This window comes from Platalea leucorodia (genome assembly GCF_965183815.1).
Source record: "Platalea leucorodia genome assembly, chromosome: 11".
NCBI classification, from domain to species: domain Eukaryota; kingdom Metazoa; phylum Chordata; class Aves; order Pelecaniformes; family Threskiornithidae; genus Platalea; species Platalea leucorodia.
The window spans coordinates 17,267,903-17,291,612 of record NC_138833.1 but is presented as its reverse complement, the minus strand read 5'-3'; the positions used below and the strand labels follow the sequence as shown (position 1 = coordinate 17,291,612).

General features: G+C 50.0%; 1 protein-coding gene across 1 annotated transcript in view; it reads right to left on the bottom strand.

Moving 5' to 3' along the window:
* Positions 1–7,437: 7,437 nt before the first annotated feature.
* SH3RF2 (SH3 domain containing ring finger 2) overlaps positions 7,438–23,710 on the bottom strand; it is a gene marked incomplete at its 3' end in the record, with an annotated part of 40,643 nt that continues 24,370 nt past the window's right edge. Inside the window, exons 4-8 of the mRNA XM_082323786.1 lie at positions 16,868–16,962; positions 14,459–14,629; positions 11,978–12,204; positions 8,727–9,094; positions 7,438–7,731 (exon numbers count right to left, since the gene is read on the bottom strand). Of these exons, the coding sequence (XP_082179912.1) occupies positions 7,438–7,731; positions 8,727–9,094; positions 11,978–12,204; positions 14,459–14,629; positions 16,868–16,962 (1,155 nt within the window). The remainder of the gene's footprint in view (positions 7,732–8,726; positions 9,095–11,977; positions 12,205–14,458; positions 14,630–16,867; positions 16,963–23,710) is intronic.

Here is a 23,710-nt window from a genome sequence, read left to right as displayed (position 1 = left end):
TTCCTGGTTTTTTCATGCAAAAAGTTTTAATGGTAACACAGTAGCTTCCATGGGGTGGAACACAGCACGCGCCGGGTGCTGCAAGCTTTACCGAGCCCCGGGTTTCCCGCTTGGCGACGCGCCGGCTCGCCGGCCAGCTCGGCAGTGCACGCATGCTGCAACTCGCTTCTGCCACTTACGCGTCCACTGTATAAGGTGCCATAATCCATTCGGCTCCAATTAATTTAATTAATCTACAGGCTACAGATCTAAACATTAGTGCTAGAAACTTAGACAAATAAACTTCTGAAAACTTAAAATATTTTTAAACCATTGTTTTTCAGTTACAGAAGTACAAAATAAATATCTTGAAGATTAATACAAAACAGAAAATGAATATCTTTTTGTTTATTGACTTCTTTCTGCTCCCTACTAGTATGTTAAATTGAAAAAGCCTTTTTAAAAAATGAACTTCACATCATGGAAAAAATATTAAGCATCACTGAATTTGTACAAGTGTCTCTAAATAATAAACTAAATGTGTATTATTTATTCCTCCTACCCATCACCAAATAAGAGAAGATTATATATCCTACTGTTTCTAAACATATACATGTAAAAATAGTCATTTCTGTTTTCTCATTTATAGTAACATGGCTGTAACATTTCATTATAATGTTTCCTGGGCTCAGTGCAGAAAGAAGACAACAAAATTCCCTGGTCTGTTATGTAGGGGATCAAGGTAAATTACCTTTCGTTGATCCCTACCACCTTTAAAATTTCTTTTGGTTGGAACTTTGGTATAAATAGATCTTTTTTCCACTTTTATTACACGTATAGTCTTCACCAGCCTGACCACCGTTAGGTATCTCCTGTGCCGGCCCGCAGAGCGCTTTCTGATCCATTCACAACTTCCCATTTGAAACGGGTACAGAGCGATCAGCCTGCGCGAGCTCCCGCTGACCTCACTGGTAAGTCCCCATTGCTTCACCTGGATGGTTTTGGGTTCTAAACACTGATTTTATGAGTATTTTGAAATGTTACTTTTAAAACGGGAGAGATACCGAGACTTAAGGCAAAAAACCTGAAAAACTTAAAGTCTATAGCTATTATTACACTTAAAACTTGCAGTTGTACAAATGAGCTGCAATAACTATTGGGCAATGAATAAACCTGCTAAAATAATGATAAATGTACACATGAACTTGAACATTCCTGGGCTGCTCAGTGTGTCCAGCTTAATTGTTTTGGGGCCAATGTTTGCGTTCCTCTTTCCTAGCGCTCGGCACGGAGGCGGGATGGGCGATGGGCCACCCCTCCTGCCGCTCCCGGGCTGTGCCGCGGCGAGGGTGGGCTCGGAGGCTCCGCGGCGGCAAAGCCGGCTGGCTGCGGGCTGGAAGAGCTGCAGGGCTGGGGGGCTCTTCAGTAAAGGCTGCTTATTCTCAGATTTTTTTTTTTTCCTCAAGCTAATTTCTTGGATTTTCTGAATCTAGAGCTGATGCTTGCTGTTTTAACAGTTCTTGTTTTGCTTTGGTGGCTTATGTAAGATTAAACAGGATGAAGTCAGGAAATAAACATTTGGCAATAAGTGTTCATTAAAACACCTGGTGACTAAGAATATAGTGTGGATTAGAAGTCTGACCGCACTACAACCTTAAAGGAGTTTTTCTAATGTTAGTTTTAGAAAACGGACCATTACCAGAGGGAGAACAGGGTTGTTGGGAGAGTGAAAGAAGTAAATATCTGGTGTCCTCCACACTGTGATCTTTCACTAGCTCATCAGTATTGGGATAAATGTTTGTTTTTTTTTTTCTGAAGCCCCAGGTTCTTGGAATTGCGGTCATGTTAAAACAAAACAAAAACAAACAACAAAAACACCTCTTGACTTCCATGTAAAAAGAGGAGCCCTTGGGACTGTAGGAGAAAACTCTTGAGAATGACTGTCAAAGACTCAGCGACTGGAAGACGGATAGAAATCACAGCCAGGCAGGGTGTCTCTCATGGTTACTGAGCTACCCCTGGCACCCCTCATCTTTGCGGGTGTCTGGAGCTGCCCGTGCCCGAATCCAGCCTGCAAAGCCTCCAGCCTGGCCATCCCCTGCTGTGGGCAATGCAGTTTCTGGTGGCACCCGACCAGACATGATCCTAAATGCTTTGCGTGACCGCAGCATCCTCTTGTATGACTCATATTCTCCTATCAGTGGATCGCTAGATCCTCTTTATCACAGAGCAGGACTGATCCTGGAGGAATTTCTATGGACCCCAGCCTGGCTACGGTTCTCAGGCTCCTGGGAGAGCAGTCTGGCAGCGATGCAGCAGCCAGATTCCATCTGAAATGGCCTTGCAGAAGTCCCTCCTGAGACAGAGCATCATCACTCCGACCTTCTTTGTGGCAAGTGGTGGGAGAGTCCCCCTTGGGCCCAAGGCTCCAGCTCTCGGATGGACTGGGATGGGAGGTTCCTCTGCATCCCCCTTGGTGTCCAAGACGAGTTGCTTCTGGCTGGGGCAGGGAGGCATCCTCCGTGTGAAGGGTGTGGAGAGAATTAGTGTTATGTTTTCTTACCTCTGCTGCCTCTGCTCGTAATTTATCAGGAAACATGACCGCAGCTCAAGCTGCAGTAGGTAGGTTACTTACTGAAGCACTCCAAGGTTTCTGCCAGGCTAGGCAGGCAATTAAAGCTGAGCTGATGAATGATCTGATTCGGGCTCCAATTCATTAACTAATCGTAAGAAACGAGCAGATAGAGAAAATAAGCCCAATTCAGGAACTTGCGAGAGGTACATTAATGGTCCCTCCGTCCCCGTGTGCTGCTTTGTGCACTTCTCCAGAGCTCCTTTCCTGCGCTCTGCTGACAAACGCAATGCTCCGGGTGGTCAGAGCCCGGATCAGCCTGCTTGCGCCTTCAGCCGGGTAGGCAGAGAACAATATATTTTCATTATAGAAGCACATTACGCTGCAGCAAATCTGCAATTGTATTTTGCTTTTCATAATGTTGTTTTCTTTGCACTCTGTGCTTCATGTGATGGTTTGTAGCAAAACAGAAGACTGCAGACTTGGTGGTTCAGCAGGGCCAGGGCTCGCACCAGCCTCTCTGTACCACTGAGAGACATCCCTGGGGGGAAAGGGGTGGCCTTCCCCCACGGGCCCTCCTGGCCAGCTCAGGAATGACAAAACAGGATCCTAATGCTGATGTCTAACCTCTCTTCACTGGGGAAATGGGCTGAAGAGAGTCTGGATGGTGGGAAGACAGGAGGGAAGTTAAATAGATATATAAAAAGAACAGAAACCCTTGAAGAGCTCGCCCACCTCCATGTAAAGCTACCACCCTCCTGCCAACATGTGATGCCTCCCTTTTCATTGCTACCCTATTAAAAAAAATAAAAATTGGATGACAGCAGCCAGAGAGGGACAGGAGTTTGGAGCAGATCCTCAGGGAAGATGCAGTGTGCTTCAGGTCAGCAGCCCAAAGCTGAAACAAAAAAATGTGAAGTTTGCTCATGCTCCAAGAAGCCAGCGTGGTGATTCTGCTTGCAGAGTAAAGGTGGTTGGAGTAACTGTTCCAGAATAGATGTTTTTAGTCTGGTGTGCTTAGAGAATTGCTCCCTGACAAACCCAGTCCATGTCTTCCCCAGCATGATTGGCTTTTCCGTGTAGAGAAGGGCCGCTTGTTGGGCGCTGCCTCGCTCAGGGCTGGTGACAAAGCTCCAGGCAAGCTCCAGGAGTTTCTGCTTTAGCCTGGGCTTTCGGAAGAGAAAGGTCTGAGTTCTAGTCTCTCTCCGTTGGGATGTTCCTTGGTGAAATAACGCAGTCCAGGTTCTTCCTCCTAGGTGTTGCCGAGGGAGGAGTGGAGAAGGTGAGGAGGACTTAGCAATCCTGCTCAGTGGGCTGCAGTATGAAACCAGTGGGCAGGAATGTCTACGGGAACAAGATGCTTATTAGAGCTGTTGCTTTAAAATATGTCTTGTTTTCAATTCTCTCTCCCTACATATTTTGAATATATTTAGGGCACTTATCACCATAGCATCAAAGCACTGAAATATCCTGTGCAAGAAACTGAGAGATCTGTCCCAAAATAACTGCCTGCTCTTTTACCAAAGCACCAATTTCACCGTCAGTGCTTCCTTTCCCTGCCATTGCCTTTGACTGTGCGTGTGCGTGCGCGCGTGTCAGAGCTGTCTCCGTCCCCATCAGCCCAATGCTGTCACTTGTTGTCATAACGCAGCGCGTTAAGGGCCAAGTCCGGGAGAGATTTGTGGTGCTTTTTGGTGTGTTTGTCTTAAGACTTCAGTATCATGTAACGGGCTGAACGGTTTTGCAGGCTTCCCAGTGTGCATGGGTGCTGTGAAACCTTATTGCTATTTATCTTGATACGAGAGGGTAAGAAGGTGCTTTTGTTTCATGAAAGGCAATATTCTGAACTGGTAACGTGAGCAGTATCCAGCTGTTGCGAGCACAGATGTGCCAGAAAGACTTTATGGCTTGTTAAGTCTTAAGGCATGCCGAGAACCTTTGGCTTTTCCTGATGTGCTTCGTGTCCCCTGAAGCTTAGCACATCTGACAAATTGAGCCAAAGGAGGTGCTGTCTTTCCTCATATCTGGGCTTTGGTGGCAGGACCGAGGCATGAGAAACGGAGCTGCAGTCACTCCTGTCTGTTGCTCTCTGAGCTTTTCATTTTGCAGCCCCAAACTGAACTTCAAATTCTTCCTTGCTGCCTGGCCTTGCACGCCTGCGTCTTGTGGGAAAACCTGCCCCATTTGTAGATTAAATTTACAAGGTGACTTACTTCAATGTACATCTGTCTGAAGCCCCTGGTGAGTTATGGTTCGTTGTTTTCTTTTTGCCCCTCACCTTCAAATGCCTCTCTGCATGCAGATTACACTGACCTCCCTCCTGACCGTCAGCAGTTATTGATCTGCTCCCTGGTCTTGAGGAATGCTCCTTCTAAGCTTCTGATGAAACAGGCACTGGGGTCTTGCAGGGCAGGGTTAATTGCCAATAACAAGGGAAGATCTTTGATCGGAGGTGCCACAGAGTCCCTGGCTCATCATCTCGTTCCCGGCTCTCTGGGGACACTGAGCTCTGCTGTGTCGGGGGGCTTGTGGCCGCCTCTTGCTGTGGAGCGTAAAATGCAGGGATCGGCATCAGCCGCGGCACGTGCACAGGGATCGGCCCGTCCCCCTCCCCAGGGCACAGCCCAGCCTGCTCCCAGCTGCGTCACCCTGCTCAGCAAACAGTACGGCCAAGGCTGTCCCGTTAGACCTTGGCTCTGTTACGTTGGCATGAGATGAGGACACTGGTGTTTGGGGGCAGTAAACCGCAGAAGTTCCCCGTCCTTCCCTACACGCACCGTCCGCTGCCAAGTATTCAACTGGGCGTCACGTTTCCTACTGCTGCTGCTTTGCCAGTGTTTCCATCTGCATAATTAATTCTCGTGTAGCTCCAACCACCCATGCCACCGTCCTCATGAGTCTCATGGAGGTCAGCTGTTGAAATGATTAGATGCTTTGTCAGCAGATTACAGATCAGGTCATACCAAGCTGTCTGTCCTTTCATTAGCATGCAGTAAGTGATCACACCTGGAGCCAGGTGTGAGCAGGCAGCCCTTCCTTCCCCTCCAAACCAACACTAGAAATTACTACCCGAGCTGGTCCTGGACATGCCTAATGCAATTCTATTTATTTCTGAATGTGCTTGGGAGAAGTGAAGGTCTTGGTTATAGAGCTGGCTTTTGAGGTTTTCTAGTTTAGTTTTAAAGGGATGAGAGGAGTCTTCAGCAAAGAACCGGCATGTCTTCTCTGAGACGTTCAACTGTCTTTGAGATGGCATTGCTGAGAGTCATGTTCATCCTTATTTGCAGCTTGCACCACCTCTTATATCTGGGCAAACTGCATATTTTCAGTTTGTCAGGATTCTTCTGCAGGAGCTTAAATAGTGACAGAGAGCACAAGGTGAAGAACTTCTCTGCGCCGTTGGTGCTTTCTGTGCTACTGAAAATCCCTTCAGGCAGATGCCAGCTTCCTGCTCCACAAACAGAAAAAGTCTGAAAGAGTAAAAGAAGAGGGGCTGTAGACTAGTAAATGATTTTATCCATTCCCTTTTCTTAGTTCCAGAAGAAAATGTCCTTCTCTGAGGCTGTGCCAGTGCCTCAGAGAGTTTCTGTTGACCAGTGGAGTTAATTTCATGGGGTTTGTTTGCAGTTAACCAAGGATGTGATTTTACAGCAGCTTTGGATGAAGCACAGCTACCGCTGTCAGGAGATCTAGCGGTTGGTGGTTGTGGCTAGGATGGGAATTGCCGGTCTATAAACTGGCAATAAAAACAAAGTATGAAAAACAAAAGCTGTTGTGCATGGTTTTGCTGGAGAGCAGTCCCAACTGGTGAGCCGGGCTCAGCTCTCCGACTCTGCCTGCTTTTTCATGGATACACAGGAGGATGCTTGAAAAGGGGTCAGCTGAAATCTGGAGTTGGTGCTGCCGTGGCAGAGGGGTGGTCTGTGGCACGGTGAATGCCGAATTCTGCTTTCTATTAAGTAGACAATGTTTCATGCATCTTAATGTAGACTTAAACCCGTGAATTCCACTTAGGATATTTACAAAAGCAATATCTGAATGGGTGGGTGGTGGGAAGGATGTGGAGAGAGCTCATGGACTGCTAGGAGGTAGCTGACAGGTAATTAGAGGAAACCAAGCAATGAGGAGAAGCAAGATTCAATACCCCTGTCTGCAGAGTCTAAGTGACTGCGGTAATGGCACGTCTCTTTCCTCTCCAAATCACCTTTTAAACTGTATTTTGTGTTAAAACTCCTGGACTAAAACCAAACAGAAAAGCAAGCAAGCAACCAACCTAACAAAAAAATCTGAGTGAACCCCCCTCAAAAGGCAACACGAACTGTCAGCTAGGAACTGACTGATTTTGATTTATGGTTTCTTTATCCTGCAGAAGCAGGAAGGTAATGAACCAGCGTTTTGATCTCTCTGGGCTTTCCTGCAGCAGTGAGGAGATCAAAACAAGCTTAACTATTTCTGATACCTGCACGCTTTCTTCCCCCTCCCGCTCCTTCTCCGGTACCTTACAGGCAGCCTTACCAACGCCAAAGGACAGCAGTTTTGTGGGTGCCACAAACACTGTTCACGTCTCTCGCGGCAGCCCCGGGGCAGTGGGGCTTCTCCAGCCGTGCTTGGCACAGCAGGGGCCAGGACAGGACTATCCCCTGCAGGGATGGATGCTGTCCTGTCCTGTCCCGCTCCCCTGGGACTTCCCCCAGTTCTCTGCAAGCCTCAGACTTGCAGGTCCCGAGGGTGCTGGTGGCGTGGGGACATGGGGAATACCTGCCCCTCGCCACGGGAGGGGGAGCGGTGGAAGCGGCAGGCTGGTGCGGGGTCCGGGGTGCTCGCCCCTCGCAGGAGGGAGGAGAGGAGCAGGCGTGTGAAGGAAAGTAAGCGGAGGAGTTACCCTGTCAGTTTGCAGAAATGCTGCTGTAGTTCTTCTTGACAGGGAAGGTCAGCTGCCCGGAGAGGTCCAGCGACAGCGCCTTCGGGTGCAGTGCCCGTCGCTGGTGCAGGGGGCTGGAGCTGGTCCTGGGCGAGTAGAGCACCACCAGCTCGGGGCCCGGCAGGCTGGCTTCTGGCAGGAGAGCCTCCGCCGCGGCTGCTGGCTCCGTCCTGCCACGTGGCAGGCTCGGGGAGGGCTGCAGGCTGTGCCGCTTGGGTGGTGGGGGGCTGTGGTTCTGGAACCTCACCGTCTTCACTTGCTGCAAGGAGAAGGGGACCAGAGTCATGCTGGGAAAAGCAGAAAGCAGCCACCCACCCTCCTCTTGCTGGGATCTGCCCTGGAGAACTGGGGGGGTGAGCTGAGGGGGTGGCTGGCTCCTTCCTGGGGGCAGAGGACGCCTGTGGAGAAGCCCAGTGTGATGTGCAGCTTATAGCAGGTGGCAGAGAGCACCAGGGAAGGGCACAGCGTGGTGCAGCAGTGCCATCAACTATTGGAGACCTAGGAGAGTCCGTCCAGAGAGCCATCACCCAAGTTAGTGGAAGAGAGCGGAGGGGAAGACCAGGTGGCAGCAGGACACGAGGAGGGAGGGTGGCCTGTCCTGCTGTGCCCCTCGCGGAGAGCACGCTGATGCTCTCTCCAGCTGATGATGTTCCCCCTGGGAGCTCCAAGGTCGGTGGGGCTTTCAGGGACTTGTGGAGCGATTTACTCTTTGGGTGCCATGGGAAGGGAAAGTCATCACTAGGACAATTTGCAGAATGATTTTATGAAATTTTTCTCTGGCTGCCGGAGGGGAAAGAAGTTTCCTTTCCAAATGGCTTAGCCAAAGCAATGCGGGGGAGATGGGGAAGCTCGGCAGAGACCAGCCTGACATATGGTCTAAGACCCAGGGCTGTGGTGTTTGCTCATTCGCTCCCAAACTCTCAGGGATCTCGGTGGGATTCTTGCATGATTTAAGACGGATTTAAGAAAAGTCTCAAGATTTGATCATGACTGAACATTGGTTTACACTGAAAGAGTCTCTGCAGCATCTTGCCTTTCTAAAGGGCTTAACCTGAACGGCAGAGTCAGCAACACAAATATCTTATTTCTTAATGCAGGTACCAATCCCAGTGATTTCTACCAGAAGAAAACCTGGTGAGAATGGAGTGAAGCCCTCAAGGGATTTGGCCCCAGTCAATATTGGGCTGACACTGAATACCAGTCCCACGAGGACTGGGAGCACCCTCTGAAGCAGCGGGTAACCGCTGGCCGTACCTTTTCGGCGCTGTTGCGGGAGGTGTCTGGTTTCACCAGGATGGATGGCGGGGCTGACGCAGGCGGCTTTGGAGCTGCCTCGCTCTTTGCTGGAGGGTCTTTGGCATCCAGGATCACCGAGCTGCACACAGAGGGAGTTCTGCTTTCCCCTCCTCTGACCACAAGCGTCGGTGAAGCATCGTGGGAGAAGTTTGGCCTCGTTCCTGCCTCGGCCATGCCAGCGCCAGGAGGGATGCTGTGCGGCTGGGGGCTGATGTGCTGATAAAGCTGAAACTGCTGAGGTCGCACCGCAGCCGTGGGAGGACGCCTGAGGGAGCCGGCAACCTGCACGGGTGTCCCTGCCTGCCCCGGCCTCTGCAGGGATCCGTCTGGGGAGCAAGAACCGTTGAAAGGAGGTAAGTCAGCAGGAATCCAAAATGATACAGACAAAACAAAGAGGCAGAAGTGAGCGGTGGTTACAGCCCTGCATGAACAGCCCCGTTCACAGGGATGCTGTGAGGTCGTAGCTCCCGGGCATCGCCACGCACCTACCTCCATGCCCCGGGCCTGGCGTGCAGTAACGCCACCTGCCTCCATAACGCCTCGGCAGGCAGCCGCTCTGCTGGACACTGGTAAGGCCAACAAAACAGAACCCTCCATTCCCCTGTATTTGCACAACAACTCATGCCACAAATTCTTGTGTCTTGGATAGGACCGATCTGGTTTCTGAGAGCTTGCCCTGCCTTCTCCTGGACTGCAGATACTCTTGATGCGAGCGCGTGGTGCGTTAACCCCGAACACCAGCTTGCACAGCCTCAGCGTGACATAGCTGGATTTTCCTGCCCAGTTCCCGCGGTGAGGAGTCGCGGCAGCGCTGCTCTGTAGGCTGCATGGGCGAAGCGCTGCGATGAGCAGTAGGACCAGACGCAGCCCCACTGGAAAGGGGGTGAAGGGGGTGGCTGTGTTGGGTGACGCAGGACATCTGCCATCAGCATGTGCAGAAACCGCCCCTGCGAGCCCCTGGGGAACACCTCCTGTGACGGGGTCCTCCCGGGGCCCGGGTGCTCTCTGCCCCCTCCCCATGGTTTCTTTGCTGAAGGTATGACGTGCCAGCAGAGCCCTGCTCCTGAGCCCTCCCGCCAGCCCTCGCCATCCCGTGCTGTTTGTTGTCCTTATTTGCCTGCTCCATCCCATAGCTGCTTTTCCGTCTGCGGCGCGGGAAGTCACACACTTTATTTCTTCCGCAGTTTCTTGCTGTTCACAAGATTGATTTTTTTTTTTTTTTTTTTTTTTAACAGAGTAACCACAGGGGAATGAGTCCTTTACAGTAAAACATCTCTGAACATAAATCCAATTTCCAATCTATAAACAGTGACAATGGCCCTTGCAAATGCGCCTCTGCCCTGCCGGGGCACTGCCTGCCTCCAGCAGCAGCTCCGCCTGCAAGCATGGAGAACACACCACTTAGCTGCCCAAATACACTTGGAAATGTATTCTCAAGCAGCATGTATGGGCTGAAGATAAACCTTGCCAGCTTGTTGGAAAGAATATAACCAAGTGAGCTCTGCATAAGCCTTCGCAAAGAGTTTTTCTGTGCTGAGTCAAAAAACCTAAAATTACCAAAATAACCACAGCTGGGGAAAGCCAGTGGTGTGGGACCCCAGGCGCCTCCGCCAGCCTCGCGGGAGGTGTTCACCAAGGCTCCCTCTCCCTGCCCTCCGTCCTTGGGAGCGGTATTTCCTACAGCCCCGGGCGTGTGCAAGTGAGAAGCATGTATTGGATCTTTGTGGAGGAGGAGAAGAAAAATAGAGCTGACATGGGGGTTTTTTCCCTCTAGCTCTCTGCTACATCAAGGCTTTTGACTTCACAATTTCACTGGGTAACTCCTGCTTCTTTTTTTGTGTGAAGTATCCTTTCTCACCTTCAGGCTATTCATGATTTTATGCATTTCAGATATTTCCAAGCTGAAATTTTTTTTCTCCTGATACAGAAGTTATTCTATTCTCTTGATCATCCTCCTGCATGTTTTTCCTGATTTTACTCTATTCTTTTTAAGTTACCAGAAGTACCTGAAGTGTTCAGGATATGAGTTTGCCAGAACTCCCGCAATGGCACAGCTGAGTTTTACCCTCTTGTTCTGAGTTCCTTTCTTAATAATTCCTAATAACACTCTAAATTAACGTTTTTTTAAATTGCTTCTGAGCATGGAGTTGGAGCTCTCAAAGAGCCATCTGTGACAATTCCAAAAGCTCTCTCCAGAGTGACAAAAGCTAATTTAGGACCTGAGGTTGTGCGTGTATAATTAGAGATTATTTCTCCCCGTATCTGTGTATTGACGTTTCAGCTACCTTTTTAGTGCCTTGTTGCTGGGTGTTGTGGGTTTCAAAGGTTGGATTTGCTGATTTACGTTTTCCAAGATCACTGCAGAAATCCCTTTTAGAGACTCGTAATACTGTCTTGGTACAGTTCATGTTTACCTTGTTGGAGTTTTTATTTCATTTTCTTTGTTTGCCACATAAGGATATTTTTGTCTAATGGCCTCCCTTACTCTATTGTTTAAAGATTTTTGGTGAAGCAATGCATTTTGAGCCATGTTCCCGGGCCTGTTGAGGACACGGTTATCTGCTGCTCCCCCCGAAGCGAGCTGGGCCACGCTCCGGTGTGGCGCGCGTGAGCCAGCTGGCATTGCCCTCAGCCCTGCGTGTTTCCACCTTTGCAGGGGATTAACCCCCCCTGGGCATTTCACCCCCCTCCCCTGCCAGCCTGGAGGGTTAATCCACAGAGGCCGGGGCAGGCTTTGCTATGCTCAGCCTAGTAAATCGCATTTTCCTTCACCTGCAGCCCCTTGCCCAGCGGCAGGATAACGCTGCCTGTCCTTGGCACTGCAGCCTGGCTGTAATGAGACCCCTTGGAAAGACCCTTCTCAAGAGCCGGTTTCACAAGGGGGATGCAGCTGGGTGACTACGTGGTCACTCCGCGTCTGCAAACCTGGCGTGTCAGCCAGGGACCCCTGCCCGCCCGCAGCTCGCCCGTGAGTGAGAGGAGAGGAGATGCTGTGAGTGCCCCAGGGAATGGCCCGTCTCTGCTTGTGTCATGCCCATGCCTGACGCAGGAGCCCAGCTCTGGGGGGGACCACTCGGCAGAGCTGCCGCTCTGGCAACATGCGTTTCTTTTTTTTTTTACATCTCTGGTGCTAATTGCAGGCGGCCAGTATGGTTTGGGGGGGATGTGTCTGGCTTCTCCCCTCCCAGAGACCCCTCCTAAGCACTTACTCTTCCTTGTGCTGCCACGTCCGCGCCGCAACGATGCCTGTCCTGAGGCCGTGGTGGCTGTGCTCCTCCCGGGCGAGGTGACGGGCACGGGCAGCAGCGCCGGTTTCAAGGGTCTGCTTTGTCGCGGGCCATTTTCTGAGATGCTCCCTTGAGAGGAGAGTGAGGAGGTTGATAGCGTCCATGAGGCATAGAGGGAAGGCATCTTCGAATCAGAGAGATTAGATTTCCTGTTTGAAAAGGAAAAGAAAATAAGCTCAGACTAGACTTGGGGTTTTGTAAGGAAAGTGGGAGTTTGCCCAACAGGGAACTCAATGGTTTTAATGTGCCTGCACTGCTCCCAAGTCAGGGCTTTGGTGCGAAACACTATGGATGATATAGTTAGTTCAGGTTTCTGATTCCATTATAATGAGGGCTTTCATCTTTCTGCACCTGATTTATAATAAATTATTCCCAAATAGGGTTAGGATTCATTACAGTAACCTCATGGCATTTCAAAAGGGACCTCCAGACACCAGCCCTCCCTCTGTCATTGCCCAAACATGCTCCCTCCTACCCCTACCCTACCCCTTCCCTGCACAGGAGTGTGCTGGATGGCACCTTCAGCTGGAGCGGTGAGAGGCACCCTTCGGTGCAGGGGCAGGGCAGGTCCGTAAGGACCGGGCAGAGGCAGTATTTGTGCTCCTGTCATCTGGCTCTGGCTTCCCCTTGGCTGTTTGGGCAGCTCTCCAGTGCACAGCAGCTACTTTGGATTATCCTCCTCCCCTGCCTTCCCAAGAGGGGTCATCTTCATGTTTTCACCTGAAGCCACTAAATTGTCAACTTTCCCCACCAGCACACTGGCCAAATATTGCTCCAATTCCTTGAGAGAGCAGGCCACGATGAAGTCTTTTTGCTAACTCCTTAAAGGAAGGGAAAACCATTCCTCTGATTCTTCTTTACCTATTTTGGGGGGTAGAGGAATGATTTATGGTTTAATAACTGAGCAGTGATTCATCAAATAACTCAGGCATCAATTTATTATGAAGAAATTTCCCAAGGAGGATAGAATAGCAGCTCCAAAACCAGCGCTTATGGTTGAAGCGCTTTATGAGGCTATTTAGGGTGACTAGGCTGTGCTCTTGATTATTTGTTTCCTCTGTTTATCGGTGAGGTGGGGCCACGGTGTTATCGGAGGCTATATGGTGAAGAAATGAGCTGGAGAGACAAAGACTAATCACCAGCGCTCTTGAATGCGGGGAGGGTGCAGGGGGGGCAATGTTGGGATTAAAGCAGCACTGGGACCTCCAGTCTGAACCGAGCGATTTGGCAGAATAAAATATAAACAGGGAAAAAGAAGCAAGGAGGGGAGAATGCAAATGGCAGTGGGAGTATCTGGGAGCATAAGGTGAATTTTTGAGGTGTTGCTAGAAGGCTTTCAGGAGGCAGAGGCTGAGATGCCCCGATCTTCCCTCGGTGCGGTCCTTTACCCCTGCGCAGGGGCACGGGCAGGTGGACGCGCGTGGAGGCGATCCCCCGGGCCGCGGCTGCCCCTCCGAGCAGAGCTCCCTGCACCCATCCGTCCCCGCTCCCGCAGACAGGGCTGGACCACCGCAGCGAGTTTCCAGCCACGGAAACCCTGCTCCAAACAATGAAATCACAGTCCTGGGAGAGGTGTCCTGCCTTATCCCCACTTTCTATTTGCAGCAGCAGATCATTACATTTCTAAGCTATTCTTTGTTTCTTTGCCTAACCTGAGTGTATCTCAGGGGAACTAAGAGCACAGACAATTTTTTTTCCCTCTCCTAAATTGTGTATTTTAATTATTGCTCTTTCTAATGCATGCTTGTTTAGTTAGATCAATGGCGTCCAGTGCTTAAATGCCTGCTCTAAAGACAGTATTTTGACTCTAAAAGAGCCTTCAGCTTGTGGTTTCCCTTCTGGCAGGAAACAAACAAAAAAAAAGACTGGAGTCATCCAGAAGGAATAAAGGCAAGTCTGAGCACAGACACGCTGCCGTTCGTCCTGGCTCCCAGACTAACTCATCAAAATGTGCCAGTTGTGTCACCTACAGGTCTCTGCCAAAGCTCCTGGAATGAATTAAAGAGTCTTGGGAGAAGCTGCTGATACCTCTGTCGACATCCCAGCTTTAAAACAAGTGGATGAAGGCTGATGTTGTACTGTTCGCTCCTCCGGACTGTGTGCCCCCTCCGAGGGGAACACTGCCGGCCCTCTCTGCTCCCTGACTTCTCCCTGCCCTGGCACCCAGCTGTTGGAGGGAGATGCGATTCCCACATGGTGTGTGCAGCCGAGCTGGTACATGGAGAAATAAAAGGAGTGAGAGCTGCCAGGAGACATCCTGCACAGGTAAGGAGTCCCTGGCCCTTGTTAGTACTGCAGGAATCCCTTGCAGTGATTTCTCCGCGGAAATAAGAAGACCCCAAATCTTATGTGTTACCCGCTCCCCTCTCCGCATGTTTTTGATTCATGTAAGAAAAACCAGACCTGAAGAGAGGAGCGACGTAGTTGCTGGGGAAGATCCCCACCCTCCCTGTGACGAGGGACATGCCCCGCAGCCAGCCGTCGTGGTCTTTCCCAAAGACGCGGACCCCTTCTCCTTTCTGCAGCTCCAGCTCGTCTGGTCCATGAGCCACGTAGGAATGGAGAGCCACGCACCTGGGGAGACAGGGGGGGTGAGGGGAAGGGGGAAGGCAGCCTGCGGAGCGTAACTGCCACCGTGCAGCATGGCTGGAGCGCATCCTGAAGCTCCTGCGTTTAACTGTGCTGAAGAACTGATGCTGCTGGCTTTGGGTGAGCGGCGGCTGTTTGCCTGAAGCCTCTTCAACCAGCACTTGCATCAAATATTTTGGGTGCTGCCATTATTGAGGAGAGAACTTGCAGGGAAGAAACTGCCCATAACTTCAGGCCAAAGGGGATATGAATAAATGAAGAGCCAACAGGAACAGAGAACAAAGCAGATCCTGTCAATGGCTTCTGTCCCAGAAGTGCCAGCCAAGGGTGACAAGCGTTAGGGAGGAGAGAGCTGCTGTTCTCTACCGCACACAGTGAGTGCTCCATTGAAATAACTGATTAAGGGCTAATGTGTACCTGTCCTAAGGCAAAGCAGCACGAAAGAGCGCAGGTACGATGCTCTGTCCGAGTGATAGCATCAAGAATATATTCTGCCTTTGAAGTATGTGGTGAGCCAGAGGCCTTGCATCTGCTTGCCTCGAGCATCATCTGGAGGTGTTGGGAGGCGTGGGGAGGAGCACTGCTCGTACAGCAACGTGCGCGTTAACCCCATCTTCCTCCCTTTCCTCGTTCTCCTGTGACCGGACCCCTGCAGAGACTGACACTGGGACTGCAGTCACTGCCACGGGGGGCCTTTGAGAATAAAGCGGACAAAGGAGGAGGTACATGGCTCCGTGCTGGGCTAGTGAGGAAACTGGACTAGAAATGAATTTGAGATCTCCTCTACACCTCTCCGTCGTGATTTTGGGACTATGACTAGGTGATGAAGCTTTGTTCTCCATAGTGAACCACGTGTGACCACACAGCAAAACAGGACCAAAAGAAAATGGCATATTTTTCAAAACTTTCCCCTATTTGTTCTTTAAAGAACTTTAATTTGTCTCCAGTGTAACACATTTAATTGTTGTTGGTTGTTTTTTTTTTTTTAAGGGGAATGTGATCTGCTCCCAAATATTAATGAGTTACAGATCAATACAGCAATTATCAGATATTATTTAAAAAACAGAAACAACAGACTAGTTGTCTAGATAGTCAAGGACTATCCCATAACTTTTACAAAGGTTTCTCTCTCCCTGTTGTTCAGAAAAGTCACAAGAAAGTCTGACTTGAAACGCCTGTCTTCATAAAGTGACCTCTCCTTCTGTTACTTGCACAGACCAGGCGAGGCTCAGTGTAAGGGTGTTCTAATTCCGCAGTGGTTTATCACTGTATACAGGAGTCATCTTGAAGGGCAGGACATGCAGATACCGGTTTGATATTTAGGGTTGAAAAAGGAGCTGTGCACAATAGGCAGCTGATTGAACACTTTAATACAATCCTCACTCTGCAAATTATTTTAAGGTCTTAGGAGTTTTCCTGTGCTCAGGATTAAGTGTGTGCAGTACTCTTGGATGACCTATGCTAATGCACAAAAGTAGCAAATTTCACGAGCATAGTACAGATCTACAGATATTGCTGATGCGTACTAGTGTTTCCACAGGTCTGACTCGATACTGTGGAGGTGCTAATTATCAGGTAGACAGCTTGCTGCTATTTTGTTGTTATTGGGTAGCTTACTACAGTGCCAGGCTGATGAATCTTACCTAGAGGAAAACAAATCATCACAATATATTATCTGCAAATTTCAGCTCTGGAAGAGTTTTAAAAGATTGGATCATTCAAAGCAGCAGTGACTGTCACTGTCTTAAAATAAATAACCAGAGGCACTTAAGGAGTAATTAGTTTCTTTACATTTAGAAATTTAAAATGGACTGTTGACAAATGGGCAGAACTTTATACCTATAAATAGTTAAGTGAGGTAATAAGGTGCAAGGATGGTTCACCTGCTGGGAATAATTAAAAAAGACGAACACAGTAATTTGTATGAGGGAATGATGAGAATCTATCTCAAATGTTTCCAGTAGTTTACCCACATTCTTCTATATCCCTTGATTTTCCTAAATTTAACCTTTTGAGTTCAACTGTGATAAGTCTCTGTGACTCCCTGCTTAGACCAGCCAAGTACATTCCTATGTGGATCTGCATTTGGATCCGAACACACGGGAGCTGCACTCTGGTCTGCCTTTACCTCCTGGCTCACAAGAACGGTTGGTTGGAGAAGCCTCAGGTGAAGGTACAGAAAATTACACGACCCCCCCAAGGTATTTCAGTTTCCTTACTTACATATGAGCTGATAGGTGGTGCTGCAGATGGGGAAGAGTGACTATGGCTGCTGAGGGCCCCAACGATCCTGGCGCAGGATAGTAAGATGCACTGACCTACAGGGAGGAGAAAGAAAACAATAAATTAATCTGAATATAGACTTATTTTAGCCACTGGAAGAGCAGCTAAAAACATTTGACAGGCTTCACCCGCTCTTCAAAAAAACCCCAAAGACGTTTCAGGAGAAAGAAGAGTTTAGAGCATTTGACCAAAAAAAAAAAGACGACCAGGCAATAAGAGGAAGACTCATGGTGTTTCCACTTCAACACCGAGACGCTCTCCAAGGTATGGCTTGGTTGGACGGATGGTGCATGTCCTGTCCTGTCAATAAGGAACTTGTTGGGACAGTAGCCTGGTGCGTGAGGAGGCTGTCAGAACGGCGATGAGACAGGATAAACATAAACTAACAGCTACAACTTCCAAGTGCTAAGTTGGAGCCCTAAACCTGTAATTGTTGCTAATCTCATACATATGAAATCCATTCCAGTGGGGAAACACTCCTTTGCCTCTCTCCTTGCACTCAGTGTTTTCTCACCCCTTTTTGCTTGGCTCTGAACAAGGTGAGTACCTTTCATTCATTCCCTGTCTCTGGTGCCTGCTTCAGGAAGGAAAAGGAGTTCGGGAAAACAACATTTCAAGCCCAGACTTTGCTAACCAGGAGGAGACCGCCGCGTCTGCCAGGTGAGGATTGGTGTAATCATTGCTGTTTCACTTGTTATTTATTTAGCTCCAGCTGGGAGTATTGGCATTGTCTAAACCCAAAATAATACAGTCCTTGCCCCAGTGATCTTTTAATAACTATTATTAAAGCTATTTACCACGTCTGTGGCGTCCCGAGGAGCTCCACAGACCCGTGTGTACACTCGGTGCAGACCGTGCCGGGTAAGGGGAGTAGCTCTCTGCTGCACTGCGGGCAGCGCCAGAGCACGGGCAGAGGCACCTCGCTCGGGTTTGCATTTGGTTTGGGATGGCCCTTTCCCCACCGTCATTTTGCATCTGAGGAGAGGTACCAGCCACCATAATGCCCCCTCTGTCCTCTCGTAGGGATCTTTCATGTTCCGGGGAGGAACCTCAGCCCTGTTTTTGCTGTCAAAGTAACTGTGTGCCTTGAACACACCACGCCAGACCTGCTGCTGCAGTGGGCGAGCGCTCGTCCCTGCTGCCGCCCGCCAAAGGCAAGACAACAACTCCTTGGACCTCCCTGTTGTCCCAGTGAGGATGCGGGCAGCGTGCTGGGCTGTTCCTGTTCCCCTACCCCTCCATGTTTCGCAGGTCGAGTGACATCCACCCACCTGGGGGGTTTCTGAGGCGAGCGTCCTCTGCCCGGTGTCCTGCTGAGCGTCTGGCTGTTACCCCCCGACCCCAGAACCTGCCTGTGAGGTGCTTCTGTTCTCCTGGTCTGGTTTTGGTTACGTGTCCTTTGTGCTCGCTGGGCTCTGGCGTGGTCCCACCATGGGCAGCTGTCCCCACCTCGCATGGCACTGATCTCTGCAGAGGCTTCACCTCCATAAGGGGACTGTGAGGAGACAGGGCTTTTCTTCAAAGGGTGAAGGCCATCCAGTAGAAAGAACAGGAGAAATTTCTACAAATGCCAGGTTCTCAAGTAAGAGCAGTCCTGCGCGTGTGCCATGCAGATGGAGAAGTAAATAGGATGACCTCTCTGAGGCTGATAAACTCTGCACCTCCATCTCCAGTGTACTCTGCAGGCTGGAGGGTGCTTCCAGGTGCCAAGAACAAGATGTGGAGATGTTTTACTTGATTGCCAGTGCAAAGTGGGTTCGTGTTTCATAGCTGGCTGATTGAATGAGTGGTAAAAAATTGTACTAGAGCTATTAGATATGGGAAATGATAATCCTTTTCCATAAACATCTGAAGAACATGCAGATAAAACTCCCTAAAGCATATTGGTCAACTATACAAAGTACTTCCACTAAGAAATGCTACTGAAGTGCTTGGCGGGGGCATAGGTCTACGTGTCTCCTCCGCTCTTTCCCTGTCTCTTGGGGCCACATCTCCTGGACCACATATTGGCATCTTCCCCCTTGGTCAGGAGACTTGCAATGTGGGAGGGTTATCTGATCAGGGAATTCCTGCCGTACCAGAAAAGGAAAGCGCTGGGCTAGCTCCTGCTGGGAGCTGCATGACAGCATGCTTTAAAGGAAATATTTTCCTTGCTGGTTGCAAACTTATGTAGCAATCAGAGTGCAAGGTCTTTCAGTGAAAACAGAATTTTCTAGGGAAGGTAGACCCTTCCCTTTCACGTGAAAGCCCAGCTATCTTTCAAATGGCAAAAGCAAAACAATTTAAGTTGAACTTTTTTGACCAGTCCTAGCTGGCCGCCTTGTTTACATGCCCAGCAGTGAGGCAGAGGATTAGCTGGAACAAGGACAACAACATCTCTCTCCTCCAGAGGTGGTCCCTCCTGGCAGGGGGCTGGAGCCATGGCAATAAAACCCTGTGCTTCTGTATCGCCTTGCTTTGGAGGCTCTCCAAGGGTTTTGCAAGCATTAGGAGATTAGCGAGGAGGCAGGGAGGGTTTGTTATCTCTGCTTCACAGGCAGGAGGGCCGAGGTCTGTTGCAGGGATGGAGGGAGCAGCGCTGCCACACCTGGCACTGCACGGGTCTGGGGACGGTGTCCTCAGGGGAATCCATCTACCACCTTTCACCAGCAACATTTGTTTCGGAAAATGGTGAGAACAAGCAGTGCTGCTGAGCCCAGCCCAGGAAGGTGCCAGTTACCAAACCCGCTGGTGTGTGCCAACCAGGCACGCTTCTCCTCGTCCATTTGGTTTCTACCGGTGAACTTTGCTTTTCTGCTTGTCGCTGCGCTGGCAGCACAGCAGACCTTGGAGCCGGGAGGTGATGAGGCAGTGCATTCAGCAGTGGATGGCCTGGCTGCACAGGCTGGGCCCACGGGTTTGGAGGAAAGGATGGCAGTGTTCAATGTGGCATCCTCAGGATGCTCTCTTCTGCTGATCTATCCCTTCTAAAGCACAAAAAAAAATGTATCCCGGGGTGAACTGCTGTCAGCAAGCAGTTCATCCCCATTTGAAATTCAGCGCTGTGCACGCTGAAAGGCGTTAGCCGTGTTGCACCGCTGCAGGAGGGTGGCTGCTGTTGGGAAGTGAAAACAAAGTTCCCAGCAAGGCAGCGTGGCTGCAGCAGCTTCCCTGGGGAATCTCAGGCCAGTGGAAAGTCACCGGACTGGGATATGGCTGGCAGTCATGCTCTCCAGCAAAGACCACAGGATCTTTAATGATGCAAGTTGTCAGGGCTTTAATCTCGTATTCATTTCAAATCTAATTTCTAGTGGTCATGTCTGTAACACGGTGCTGAGGCACTGGCTTTGCAAGGACCTGGGGAAAAAAGAAAGTGACTCACCAGCTCTGTTGCTCTCCAGTAAATTAAGTTAATTAAAAAAACCCAGCAACTATCGCTTCTGTCTCTGGATCTGGAGTGGCAGGTAAGCTTCAAACCATCTTTGCACTCCTGGTTTTCTAGTCCAGGTAGGGTCAGACCAGCCTCCCATATAAATGAAGTTGGTTGGAAATTATAATTCTGTTTTAATAATTTTGATAACCAAAACCTTTGAAATTTGGGGATTTGGAGTTTCTTTTTCCTGCATTGGAGCAAAATGACAACCTTTTTGCTCATTTTCCTGATGGAACTGTGTTGAAATGTCCATTTCTGGATAGAAAGCTTAATGTTTTTCTGTTCCCACTCTGCATGGAAGCAGCAATCCTTCCAGAGCTGCATCAAAGCTGGTTTTGTGTTTTCAACAGAGAGGAAAGAAGATTGAATGAAATATTTTCCAGCCAGGTATAAGTGATTTCAGCATTCACTTTTGCTGATCTCCTGTGAGTACCTTGCAAGCCCTTATAAGTACAGAGAGTTTCATTTTCCACCTCTCCTTAAATCCCTCTCTTACTCCATCTCCCTGTCTAGCTTGTCGCCAACGTAATTTCTAGCTTGGCTCCTCTCTACAGTGCCCTGCTGACACAGGCAATTGCCTGTCGAGAGTGTTCATGAGATACCTTGTGGGGAGGGAGATTTTCCCCGTTCCATCGCGGGGCAGTTGGTGCTCTTGGTGCTACTGAAAGTTTGGCCCTGCAAGTTTCAGACAATTTATTACATAGAAAAGCCAAATGTACTAGACAGCAGATGTCTGGTTTATCAGCTCACTTTAACGAGCAGCAAAGGGTAGCAGAAGCTTAGCCAGATGTTTCCTGACCCAAGTACCACCAGGTCCCAGTTGTGACTGGGAACAGGTTCCTGCAGCTGCTGGTGCTTTCCGCTGGAGGTGGAGAGGGAGGGCGCAGTTCAGCGCTGCCGCGCTCCCCTCGCCCCGCAGCCGGCCCGCTTGCACAACAGGCACAGGCACAGACATGGTGTGCCACAAGCCCTGCAAACTGGTTCTGGCTCCTGCCTGAGCCTGGCTTGGCACCACAAAGAGGAAGGAAGAGCGGGAGGAGGGCTGGCGGCAATGCTGGCTGCTGCCAGTTATTCCCTTTTATGGGCCGAAATGAGTCTGACCTGATCCTTGTTGGTGGAAATGCCAGGCAGGCAGGCACATCGTGTTTTGGAAAGCCCTACAAACACCCAGCACAGCCTCTTCAGCTTCGCTTCTTAAGCCGTGCTTTGTTGCTGTGTGCACCCATGGTGCAGCCCCTCCGGCTCCCTCTCCCCCTGCCAAGTGCCAGCATCGCTGGAGACATGACTCTGCCGCGGGGATGTCACGTACAGGGTGCTTCAGGGGGATGCTGATGCTCCTCTTTGTCTCCCTCAAACGTATTTAGTCTCATAGCTTGGGGCAAGTGTCATGTAACTACAAGCCACTGGAAAATTCCCACTTTTTTTGACCCCCACCCAAGGAAAGCAATGAACGCATCTGTTCAAAATGCATGGATTTTTAAAAAAATTACAAGATCCAAATGTATATTCAATATCTGTCTGGAAGCCTGTCCTTTCAGAGGAGAGGGATTTAAAGGCTTGGATAGTAACAGGGTCACTTGGTTGCCAGTTTGATTGCTAAGGTTGCTCTGCTGCCTCATTCCCACGTGATGGCTGATGCTAGGACCCCCCCTGCTGTGATCCTCACCCCTGTTAGTGTCAAGCTCGGCTGTAGCACAGCTCCTTTACTTCCAGCTGGTCTCATGGGGCCTTACATCCTTATCTTGGGCGGGGAATGAAACCAGGCCGCTGTCTGAAAGGACAAAAGCACCTCGGAGCACTCCATGGAGGGCGTGCTCCCGGCGAGCGAGCGCCCGCCCAGCGCACGGAGGCGAGCGAAGGGCTGGGGTGCTGCTGATGGGGCAGTTCCTTTCACGGAGGGAGAAAAGCTCTGGTGTTTGGGCGTGGAGCCCGGCGGCCGTGGCTGCTCTCAGACTTCTCTGGGCTCCGCGTGGAGCCCTGGATGGGGAGGCAGACTTTCTCTGGCCTCCCAGGGAGGGTGGATGCTGTGGTGAGCATTCCTCCTGCCAGTGATTCACCTGCTAACCCCGCGCAGCCTCCGTGGCTTTGCCTGCCGCTCGCCATCTTAGGCAGACGCCCGCTCCTTTCCCGTGCCATCCCTCTGCTCAGCGGAGGAGGGCATCAGCCCTGGTGGCCAAGGGCTGGGCAAGGGGGCACCTTCCACCCCCCTGCCCCTTGCTCAGCCTACCCCATATACCTCACCCCTGCCTGCCAGCTAAGGTTATCCAACCCTGAGCTTTGTGTCCTGGGACAATTCCCACTTAACAACTGGTTAAATCCTCGCCTACTTCATTCTCAAAAATTGTTCAGTCTTGCCCACCAGGTCTCAGAAACTCCTCCCGAGAGGCAGTGCTGTTTGGGGCTGGCTCCCGGGTGCTTCGAGAGCTGCCATCGCTGCTCCTTATGCAGCACAACTGTGTGTGAGTGCAGGCTCGGCACCTAGGTGAAGCCTGGTGACGATTTCAGCCTGGAGCCGGGAAGGCTGAGCTGAGCTCTAGACTCAGCTCCATCTGCTGCACCATATTTGTGACCACCCACAAAGATCCAGGCTACTCAACCTCTGCAGAATTACTAGGGAGCACGAAAACGCACGGAAGCAACTAAGTATGTGATTCAACCCACTCTTTACTATATTGCTAATAACAGAAGACCCCAGCTTGATACTTGTACTCTGGGGCTGAGTTTTCAGGGCTGGCAGCAGGCACAAAACTGTTCATTACTTCCGAACTTCTATTTTATCTGGAGTAGTTTAAACCCAAGAAACACAGATCTTTTCCTTTCAGGTAACATTGTGTATGTAAAATTAATTGCCATGGAACAACCACACTTTTTGGAGATGTGCTGCTGTTCTTCCAAAGTCTCAGCGCTTACTATCAAAGCTGAGCTTCCACCAGAAGCTACTGAGCAGGGTAGACCAACCCTTGGGATCAGCATCAGCTCTCATCTCTCCCATTACTCCTCAATCCTGCAACTTTGTTCTGGTCATGAGGGCTGCCTTATCAACAAATCACCGCTGCAGCTTTTCTATCTGATTAATACTAGGGAAAAAGACGAGTGACCTCAGTGGGATATGGCCAACATGGTCCAGCCTGGCAGTGCATTTCTGGGCTTGCAAAAGAATCTCAAGTTTGCAGGTCAGTCATCACAACTCAAACCCAGAGACGCAAAAATGAAAAGCTGCAACCTGTGTGGCCCCATGAACAACACAGATCCTCCTGCAAACCTCCAGGAGTAAAACTGTTGTTTAGAAGAAAGGAAATTCCAACCCTTCTAAGGCAAAATGTTAACACGTTCACTCTGTTTCTTCTGCTGTTGATGATAGTTCACACTGA